This window comes from Elephantulus edwardii, unplaced genomic scaffold (assembly GCF_000299155.1).
Source record: "Elephantulus edwardii isolate Elephantulus edwardi_28Jun2011 unplaced genomic scaffold, EleEdw1.0 scaffold00007, whole genome shotgun sequence".
In the NCBI taxonomy this organism is placed as follows: Eukaryota; Metazoa; Chordata; class Mammalia; order Macroscelidea; family Macroscelididae; genus Elephantulus; species Elephantulus edwardii.
In genome coordinates this window covers 35751801-35763310 of record NW_006399757.1, presented here as the reverse complement: position 1 = coordinate 35763310, position 11510 = coordinate 35751801, and the positions used below count along the sequence as shown (strand labels likewise).

The 11510-nt window shown below is 40.4% G+C and overlaps 1 protein-coding gene across 3 annotated transcripts in view; it reads left to right on the top strand.

Annotated features, from left to right (window-relative positions):
* CPEB3 (cytoplasmic polyadenylation element binding protein 3) overlaps positions 1–8346 on the top strand; it is a 273954-nt gene extending 265608 nt beyond the window's left edge. Inside the window, exon 10 of one of the 3 annotated variants that reach the window (XM_006880335.1) lies at positions 4544–8346. In XM_006880335.1, coding sequence (XP_006880397.1) covers positions 4544–4771 — 228 coding nt within the window. In that variant the 3' untranslated portion in view covers positions 4772–8346. The remainder of the gene's footprint in view (positions 1–4543) is intronic. The other 2 variants (XM_006880334.1, XM_006880336.1) reach the window with 2 other exon arrangements.
* Positions 8347–11510: the final 3164 nt, after the last annotated feature.

Below are 11510 nucleotides of genomic sequence, written 5' to 3'. Positions count from 1 at the left end.
GAAGCTGAGGAAAATTAAACCAAATCGACAGGAGCCAAAATATGACTTTGATTTCATACCACCTGAATTTCAGAATCATCTCAGGAACAGGTTTGAAGCCTTGAACACTAATGAGCGAAGACCAGATGAGTTGTGGGATCATCCACAGATGAGCCAAAGGTATCATCCAGGAAGAGTGCAAAATACAAGTGAGAACAAAAAAAGACCAGTTAGAATTTGACTTAGGCAGTAGTTATAATAGAGATTGGGCCAATCAACACTCTTGACACCAGCAGTTAAGACATCAAAAGATGTATTGCATTCGAAAGCTTACCGTAAAGGAACTCTCCAAAGTAGTGATGAGCAACATTGTCAGTTTGAAGCCTAAAGTGTACCTGATTCAAGCCATGGTCATTTCTATCACTTGCTGTGCATCTGAAACCTGGAGAGTGAATAAAGATGACAGAAGAAGAGTCAATGTTTTTGAGTCGTGGTGTTGGAGAAGGGTATTTACTGACTATCCTGTGGACTTCTAAAAGAACAAATCGTTATCTTGAGGAAGGTGCAGCCATAATGCTCCCTAAAGGCAAAGATGATGAGGCCTCATTTTACTGACTTTGGGCACGTAATAAGAAGTCCTTGGAAAGGGACATCATGTTTGGAAAGGTGGAATGTCAGGTAAGGAGAGGAAGACTCTCGACAGGATGAATTGACAGTGACTATAGCAGTGGTCTCAAGTGTGTGAGAGATGATGAGGATGGCACAGGATAGGACAGGATTCAGATATGTTGTTCATGGAGTCACTATGAGAATCTTACTCAACAACACATAACTATAACCAGAGCTAGAGAAGTCTTGGGGTATGCTCTGTCACATTAAGGCAGCTAAATGTAATCTATATACAATGGGAAACTGATGGCTTTTGGCTAGGAGAGGAACATTTTGAATGTACCTCATTTCAGATTACCAAGTGATAACATGCTTAGGGGAGGGCCTGGATGTTTAGTCCCTGGTCTATCATACTGAAAGTGTCCTGGTCATGACCTAGACAAGAAGAGAATCAGTAAGAATGATAGCCATGCTCTGTGCTTAGGATGTGGCAGACATTGCTTGTGTGATCTAATTTACCTAATCCTCAGGCAAACTATTATAAGATCTTTCTGTTATTGTTAAGTACCATTGAGTCACGTATGACTCATAGCAACCCCATGAACATCTGCACTCAGGTCTATCCTGTGCCATCCTTATCATCCTGGACACATAATGAGTTCATTGCTGCAATGTCTATAGTGTCTACTGTATCAATCCATTTTGTTGAAGATCTGCCTCTCCTTTTCTGACCCTCTACCTTTCCAAGGAATAGCCTCTCCTAAAAACATGTCTAAAATATGTGAAATGAAGCTTCACCATCTCAACCTCCAAAAACACTCTGGTTACACTTTCTCCAAGACTTAGCTGTTTGTTCTTTTTGCATTCTATAGGATATTCAGCATTCTTCTCTAACTTCCATAACTCAAAGGTATCGATTTTTCTCCTGTCAACGTTATTCATTGTCCAACTCTTAGAGGCATAGCATTGGAAGGATTGTGGCTTGAATCAGGTATACTTTAGTCTTTAAACTGACATTATTGCTCTTCAGGACTTTGGAGCACTCCCTGATAGCAGACTTTGCCACTGCTGTATGTCTTCTGATTTCCTGACTGCTGGTGCCAAGGGTGTTGACTTTGGATCCAAGCAAGATTAAATCTTTTGACAATTTCAATCTTTTCTCCTTCTATCATGAGATCTATTGGCCCAATGGTGAAGATTTTTGTTTTCTTGATACTGAGATGTAATCCATATAGAAGTCCTTGATCTTTTGCAGCAATCACTTCAGGTCCTCTGCACTTTCAGCGAGCAGTGTTGTGTCAGCTGCATAACACAGGTTATTGATTAGCCTTCCTCCAATCCTGATGCCACATTCTTCTTCATAAAGCCCAGCTTCTCTAAAGATTTGCTCAGGTTACAGATTTTATAATCTGTTTGTTTGTGGGGTTTTTTCCCCCAATTGATACAGTAACTGGGGTAGTGGGGGTTGATGTGTCAGAATTACTGAGACTGGCTCAGGACAGGAAAGGGTTCAGAGCTGCTGTCCACAGGATCATCACAGGAGACTACATCACAGGAGACTCAGTGGCACATAACAGCATTAACATACTATTACAGATTTGAAAGCAGGAGTGGCATCCACTTCCTAAATAACATGCCTCCGGAAACTCTATGAACTTAGATAATGTCAATTGTTGTAGAGGGGCTTCAGGCCTTTTGTTCATAGGACCAACAGATTTTGTAGGTATAGAGAAAGGATACAGCCTTGATATGCATCTTTCCTGATTTTAAGCCATGCAATGCCCTTGCTTTGTCCAGACAACAGCTTCTTGGTTTAGATGTAGATTTTGTATGAATGTAATTAAATATCTGGAATTTCCATTTTCTCAAGGTTAGCCATGGTTTGTTATGATGTACACACTGAAATTCCAGTGCATAGTTGATAAAACACAAATAGACATTCTGATACTCTCTGCTTTTAACCGAGATCCATCTAACATCAGCAGTATCATCCTTGATTCCACAACTTCTTCCAGACCCAGCTTGAACTTCTGTTTTTAGGTGCTGTCAAGTCACCTTCAATTCTGGACAACAGATCTGAACCCTGCCCTATCCTGCACCATCCTCACTATTTCTGATGTGCTTGAGCCCGCAGTCTCTGTGTCAGTCTGTCTTGCTGAAAGGATTTCTTTCTCCACCCTTTCACCTTTCCTAGAATGATGTCTTTTTCCAAGGACTGGCCCTTCCTAACAACATGCCCAAAGTATATGAGATGAAGTATCACCTTCTTGCATCTAAGCAGCGCCTCCTCTGAGATAAACCTGTTTGTTCTTTTAGCAGTCCATGAGATATTCAGTACTTGTCTCTAAACCACAATTCAAAGGCATCGATACTTCTTTGGTCTTCCTTATTCATTGTCCAACTTTCAGATGTATAGGAGCCACCTGAACAATCTTACTTTGGATCAGGCATACCTTAATCTTTAAGCTGACATCATTGCTATTCAGCACTTTGGAGAGGTCTTTGACTTCGGATTTCCCCAGTGAATTTGAGGGAGAATTGAGTATCAGTCACTGACCGGTCAGATTAAGCGGGCAGAAAGGGAGGCTAGAGTCAAAGTAAAGACGTTTTCCTCTGGGTACCCCAAAGTTGATGAAGATCTTGCCAGGTGTATCCTCCAAGGGGAAATATCTGACTGGCATTTGGGCATATAGACTAGGGCTCGTGACTAGATTAACATTCTGAGCGAGACCACATAGAGCGTATAGCAGAGGATAACCAAAGTAGAGTATCTAATCATAGGCACCCCATGCTTTTTACTCACTGCCCCTCCGATGTAGCCTGACTCATTCCTGCCAGACCTGTCTCTGCTTCTAGAAGCATCCCACATTGTCAGCAAGTTAGCCTATCTCCAAAAACTCCAGAGCCTTCCCTGTCGACATGGCCACAGTGGTTGCTCCTCCAGAATGCCGCTAGAAGTAGGCATGAGGACAGAGTTTTTCTCATGATAGTTCCCAGCTTTCAAAATGAAAAATATTCATGATTATGTACTTTTTTTCCAGATTTCTAGGAAGAGGATACAGGGGGAATTGTGTTAACTTTTGTTCTTTTTTACTTGTGGTCCTCCCATCGAAGAGCTTGCTTGATAATGCCTCCTAAGGAGCAGTGGTTAAGCAATCTACTGCTGACAGAAAGACTGGTTCAAACCCACCAGCAGCTCCACACGAGAGAGACTTGCTGCTCTGCTCCTGTGAGGTGATTGCTTAGAAATCCCTATGGTGCAGTACTGTTCTGTCTGATAGGGAGGATCACTGTGGGTCAGAATCAACTCGATGGCACTGGACAATGGCAATAAAAGGCTGAAGTGAAAGGCTTTCTTGTCTCTGAAGCTTCCTGTCATGTGGCACTTTCTGTATCACAGCAGCTTTTTAACATCTCACTCATTTCTCCTCCAGTACATTATAGAGTACAGGAGTGTTGTCTTCTGAAAGCTTGTTCAACATTAAAGCCCGAAGCCTCCATCTCCTTTTGGCCTCAGTGTAACTTTTGCCCTCGGGCCTGGCTTCAGCTAAACCTTTCCCAACTATGTCCCTGCATTTTCCTACCTACAGACCAATGTCTTTGCTAGTTGTTCTTCCTAAAATGCTCCTCTTTTTTATCCTGTGGTGATAGATGTTGCCTGGTCTTCAGCCATGTGATTTTCTAAGTTCTACCTCTCCTCATCATCAGAACCATAGGTGACACACCCATATTCTCTTTACAGAGAAGCAAACAGGTAGAGAATGGTAAAGAATTTAATTTGTCCAAAATCACACAAATATTGACTCCAGAAGCTTGGTTACAAAACCCATCCTCTCAACTATCATTAGATCTGAGTTATCTGATATTGTTAAGTTCTATTGTAGATTTCAAAAGGAAAGAAACATGAAGAAGCTTTGCTAAACCGTTTTCCCCTGTCTTTTCTCTTTGGTTCCAGGTGGAAGTGAAGCCATATGTGCTGGATGATCAGATGTGTGATGAGTGCCAGGGCACACGCTGTGGTGGGAAGTTTGCCCCGTTCTTCTGTGCCAACGTCACCTGTCTGCAGTATTACTGTGAATACTGCTGGGCGAGCATACATTCTCGCGCAGGGCGGGAGTTCCACAAACCGCTGGTGAAAGAGGGAGGCGATCGGCCACGCCATGTCCCGTTCCGCTGGAGCTGAGCCCAGGGCAGACCCAGCCACAAGTACTGGAGTGGATGACAAGGAGGGAAAGGAGAGGGCACTGCCTCAGGGCTTACTGTGTTCTGGAAATCTGTGCATTCGTTCTCGATTTTTAAAGAAGAAATGGGTCTTTTTATTATTATTATTTACAGTCATATTACTGAACTCAGTGTCCAGTATAATGCAAAACTGCAGAGTGTATAATGGTACTGATTTGCACTTTGATTCACACCTTTGTCTGCTTGGTACCTTAATTTCACACCTGATTTGTCACTAGTGACAGTATGTAGACTGCCATTCTCATCAGTGGCCATCAGATTGATGTCTGTGATTTTTTTTCTGTTTGTTGTTGTGTTGTTGTTCTGATTGTTTGAACTGGAGCATGCACTTATTTTCAGAAACTTAGAGAGTTGCCCCTAAGAGAAGACTTACCAAAGGTAATACTCGTGAATAGGTGGCAGATGTAGCAAAACCTTCACAACAACTCAGCAATCCTTAGTTGGGGTCATTTAGAGTAAGGATAACCCTTAATGAAACTAAGCCTTTAGTTGCTTTCTGTTTTGACTTGTAAGGATACCTCATAAGCTGGATCTTTATTTTTTTCCTTCATGTTTGATTTTTGTTTTGCTGAGGATTTTGGTTAGATCTTTTAGTGTTATGTAAATTTATGCTGCAATAGCTTTTGCTGCTATTAAAATGGTATTAATAATACCATAATCCTCTATTCAGGCTAAGGTATCAATTTTAAAAAAAAATCCAACAACATACTTTTGTGACTTAGGAATAGAGTCAGCTGCCGAAAGAAGATCAGGATAGACTTGAGAAAGCTTCAATGGAAGGTCAATACTTCTGACTGCATGTTTACTTAATCAGGTTGCTGCATGCAATAAATTTTATATCCAGTGTCTAGTATAAAACCTTCCCACAATGCACAAATTAAGAATCTATATAAGCTATAAAATACTCATTTTTTTTAAAGGAGATTTTTTTCATTCAGAAGATTGGTAATTGACTGGAGGAAGGCATGCCTCAATAAATGGAATGCTTCTGAAATGGGGAAGAGCCCATAACAGAATGACCTATATTACAACCAATATAAAACCTAGGTGTAGGATATTCTTAAAGCAAATTTGTGGATGGTAGATGAAGTACTTTGCGGTGCTCTGTTATATATTGTGCAATTTATTTTATATAGTAAAGTGATTATGTCTAACTGTGATCAAACTTAACTGTTTAAAGCCTCTGTGTCAGACATTAACAAATTTGACAGTTCATAACTGATATATTATTAACTAACACATGAGCTCTTAGTTACAATCTCCTAGTGCTTGCACCATTTTACATAGCTTCAGACCTTGTCCAGAAAACCAAAGAGCTCATCTTAGCTTACAAACACTAGGAATATATACAGTATATAGAGATAAATTGTCAGATTGACAAACTAGGCACATTTTAAGAAAGCTATGTAATGTTGATGCTAAACAAAATGTCTGTACAAAATAAGATGGTCTGTGTGAGAAATTAACTACTTAATTCCCGGGATTTATCCTGTAAAGCTTGAATAGAATTGAGATTTGCTAGTTCTACCATGGACATTTTCTTAGCATTCACTCTTGGGCTACGGATAGTAATATATAATACAAACAATGATTGTGAGAATATGTAAATTGTGTTTTGTTTATTTTTTGAAACCTTCTTCCTATGTTTTGGAATTCTGGGGACAATCTGACTGGATATGACACTGCAGAGTAGATTTAATTCGCTGTTGTGTGTGCTGTGATGTCCTTCTTCTGTCCTAAGTTACTGTTTCTTGTTTTTGTTTTGTTTCTCCATCATTTAGTTGCAATTACCAGCGCTCAAGCTACTGTTTGCTTTCAAAAAGGAAAAACAAAGTAGTTTTTTACTGGATTAAAAATGCCTATTAGAATTCTTCCCCTTTGAGGTTACCTCTGGGCTTTCTGGTAATACTCCCGTTTTCCAGCCCAGGTGTGGTTTTCTGTTTGGGTTGGTTTTTTTCTATGTTTGTGGTTTTGATTTTTTTTTTTCATCTGTACAAAAAATTTTGTTATGCACTACTACTTTTTGTATTTTAGACAGTTTTCAAAAGTTGGCTGAAGATTTTTTTGTTTGTTTGTTTTTAAGGAAAAAGGCATGCTTTCTGACTGACATGATCTTTTGCAATACCTCAATTTTGAAATATAGGAAAGAAAATGATATTTTCTAAGTAAGTTTATTCAGAAAAATATATATTAATTTAATTCTGCGAGAAAAAATGATTTAACAGATGGGTAACTTTATTTTTGTCATGCTTATTTGTGTTTTTTGAAAATGAAGAAGTTAGAGCTTTATAACTATAATATTAAAGATCATATCTAACCTACAGAAATCTACCTAATTATGTGAAAGAAGCAAAACTTTTTGAAGAAGCACCCCTCTTTCATGTACTAAAACAACACTGAGAGATTAAAAAAAAAAAAGCTGGAAGATTGTACAGCATAAAGCTAAAGCGAAGGCGAAAAAACATCGTCATGAAGAATAGGTTACACAAAATAAACTCCATTTGGTGCTGAAAGTTGTGAATAGATGGTGGAAACGACTTTCCCTTAATTTGTATATTTATAATCAAGCGTTGATTGTGCACGACTGACCAGGATTGTGAAAGAGTTCTTCTGTTTGTATTTTTTTAAAGAGAACTTTTTTAGTTTATTAAATTATAACATGTTCCCTTTTCTTTTGTAAATAAATGTGCCCCCAAGTTGTTAATGTTATATTAAAAGAGAGGGTCCTTCAAAAAAAAATTATTTTTTAAAACACAGAGGTGTTCTGACCTGCAACTTGACTGGGAAGCCCCTGGCTAACACAGGGCCTGTTGTGGCCTTTCCTTGATGTGACACTTGAACTAGTCGATTTTTTGAAGGCTATAACCTAACCTCGACTATTTGTTGTTATGTGCAATACTGTTTGTACTGTTTGTATAAAAAATAGAAAAAAAAAGAAAAGAAAAAAGGCATAAATCTTTATTGCAGATTTATTTTCATTGCAAACTTTAGACATTGTGATTCACTGAAATCATTTTTCTACTGTCAAATATGTACCTTTTCTTCATGCTGGTATTTTTTCAATAGTAATGTAGCCTTTGTACTGAGACAAATTTTCATTGTTATTTTTAGAAAGATTTTTTGCTAAGAAAAAAATTAAACATATTTACATATTTTTCATTTTATTTCGTATTTTCTTTAAGGAGTGCTTTCTCAATCATTAATAGAGTTGTTTCTGGGAGGGACTTTCATATCTGGTCAATGTCATAATATTATTTTGTATTTTTACTTGGAATAAATTAATTTTATGATGCTAATTCTTTAAAAGTTTATTTTTTTCATTTTCAGTTATTTTTGAAGCTAAAACCTTTGTAATATTGTTACTAAAGTGTCTAGTTTTTTGAAATGCAAAGCTTTATGTATTAACTTGCTGATGTGGTTTACAATAGTGTGACAACGATGAAAACAGTTGGTTATGTAAAGTGATTGAAAAATGTAATGGGTAATTGGGTAATAAAATGACAGAATGAAGCAGAACATGGGAGATTTTGACAAGCCTTTTCCTTTGTTACAGTGGTTTAGTGTGAGACTAGGGATGTCACAGTACACTTCTCTAGGGGTTTATACAACACCAGGTGCAGCCACCCTCCAGCCCTGATTGTAAAGTCACCCCTCTAGATACCACCAGGTTGAAAACCTGACTTGGTCAACTATCTCATGGCTTCCCCCTATATCTCATCATTACATCCTGTGTGTGCGCACATGTATGGGTGTATGTGTGTGTATGAATTGCCACCAGCTGCCCTCCTTGTGTGAGAAGTTGCCTTTTCCTCAGGCCAACCCTTTTACCCGCCTTTACAGTGGTGACATCTAAGAGTCAAAGGAGATGACTGGGAGGGCTCCACCTTCCGTGATGGATAGACCTCACGCGTATCTCCCCAGTGTTACCCCCAATGGAAGACGAGTGGCAGTACTGAGGAAGCTCACTTGATGACCCCACTGTAAATGGACCATGACCACCTCTTCCTCTGCACATCTGCCTGCTCCCTCTTAGGGTACCCTTCTTTGCCTCTTACTGTGGCACAATGGTCACTCCATGCATGCTCTGTCTGCCTTCCTACTTTGGTTCTAACACCTTACCTTGAAGCTGTGCTGTTAAGGCAGCCTGTCATTGTAATGGCACCAAAAGTTTTGGGTTTTTAAAAAAAAAATTTAAAAAGTCCTATACCTGCAAAACTGGTGTTGTGTAAACAGAACATCCAATGACTTGCTCTAGATAGATGGTGTGTTTCTATGTCATTGATGGCCTTCTCCACTCCCATTGCCAAGGAGGCAAGGTTATCAATAACTCAGAGAAATGCGTGTCGAGTCAGCTCTTGGGTATGCTCTGTGTATTCAGTTTTGTAAATAATATATAGATTAGATCAAGTTGTGATGTAAAATTTTAACTCAAATTGGATCCTGTCAGTTGGAATTTTACATTAACTACAAATAAATGATTAGGAACAGAAGAAAAGAAATTGGAAAATTCTTGCTTAGTGGTATCAAGATTATGCTTAGATTTCTGCCTATATCTTTGTGTTTTATAGCTTGTTAGTGAGGCATGGGCTAATGCAGAAAGTACTGCATTTATGCAATTAGCAAATAAACTGCTAGTTTTCATTTTATCTGTATATTAGCAACACAATGGCATTTAACTGGGTAAAGCTCCTTACCTATTTCAGTATTGTGACATCTCTACTTGCAAGGTTTGAGTGAAAGATTAGTCACAGATTAGTGAAAAAAAACGTGTCTTTTTGCTAAAACTAGCTCTTTTGTATGCATTGTTGCTTTTCTCTCTAGTTTGTATGGTTTGTCAGCTAACATTTTTTTTTCTCTTTGTGTTGATTTTTTTAAAAAAATAATCAAACTCTCTCAGCTGCAATAGTGTTCCATCTTACCAACAAAGTATTTCTGATCAATGCTGTTGACTTTATACCCCAAAATGGGTCCAGAAGTGTGGATAGGAATGATTTTGAGAAGCAAACAATTTGTGTGATGATAAAATTAAGTGGAACAAGTAGAAAACCTGGGTGCTAATAGGGGAACAATGTCTGCTCTTTTTCTTCCCTGGGTAGAGTTCTGTTGGGGTATAAAGTACTAAAGTACTAGGTATTTGTATTTTTTGCTGTCAAAAATAATGAACATAACTTTTAGAGTTCACAGCTAAGATCTCTGTATTTGTTTTTCAACTACCAACTACTTTTAAATGTATTGTACCTTTTATTACTTGTTCTTTCTCTTAGATTGTTTTCGGCTAGTACCCCTTCCTCAGCTTCGGCCTCTGGGGCTTGGATAATATGCTTGTATGGAACTGCAGTATGTGACTAAACATGGAGCTCAATGCAGCTATCGCTTACAACCGCTTAAACTTTGTAGTTTGGACTTCATTTTTTTTCTGTAATAACAACTTATTAAATCTAGTTGTATGAACTACTGACACTTGTCATCCTTTACATTTACTAACAAGTAGCCTGGAGTATATCGTCTGCACGTGGGGACATTCCAGCTTGAGGTGCTGCCTTTAAAAACACAACACAAATTCCTTTACAACAGAGTAAGTACAGCAATATTCACCGTTTCTCCCAAATTAACATTCACTAAAAAAGAAAAAAATCCAAACAGGAAGATATTTGTTGACACAACATGAATGAGTTCTTAGTCTTTAATGCAAGGTGGTGTAAGGTTTTTCACACGTGCAACCAGTTTTCAAAATCAGAATCCCAGAAGGCAATGAAAAGGTAAGTATGCGGCCTCCGCTTTCTTTTTTAGCGCCAAACGCCCTATTTCAGAGAATGGATCTTTTTACGCTTTCCTGTCGATTTTGCTCAAGCTGGAGCTCTCCCCTGAGCCCTGTCTTGGGAATGGCGCAGATGCTGCCCGAGGACAGTGTGGATCTTTGGGGAAACACGGGCGCCTGGCCCCCAACCCGCATCGTTGGTCCAGGTGGGGTCTAGGCATCCCTCAGTTTAAACTGAGCCCGGGGCTACCGGACCTAAGACTGAGGCGCGCAGGCGGAGCTGTGGGGAGTTGCACCGCTAATGCAAAGGTTCGAATCCCCCAGCTGCTCGGAGCGTCACTCTCCTCCCGGGATCTGCACACCGGTCGGAGGCGGCGACGGGCCCGAGTTGAGTAGGTGGCTGGGGGCGGCCCCTGCTCGGCGGGGCCTGGGGGGACGGAGTCACAACCCCGCTGGGGGAGGCCAGGGCCTCGAGGGCTTCGCAGGACGGGAGGAGGCCGGGGAGGGCTCGTGTCCACGTGGGCGTGGAGGCCGCTTTCCTACCTGCAGATTCGTCTCCATGACCTTGCAGGCCTTTCCCCCCTCCATCCCATCCCCCCGCACCTCTTGCCCCTGCGGACACCCCTGTTTTGGCCCCACGTCTGCCCCCCGCGCTTCCCTCTCTGGCTCCGCAGGGACCTGTACGGGAAGGGTCCCCAGGTAAGTCAGGCAGGTACTGGGCCCTCGAGCGCCCTATCCTGAAGTGACGGGCAGAATAGGACCCCAAACTAGGGACAAGGACTCTGAGGGAGTCGCGCTCCCCACACAAAGGCCTGCGGTTCGAATCTACCAGCAGCTCGGTGGTCTCCTCCCCATGCGACTTGAAAGCCCCCAGGAAGGACACCTGTGAGACAGCTGGGTGTTTTCGCGTGAAAACACACAA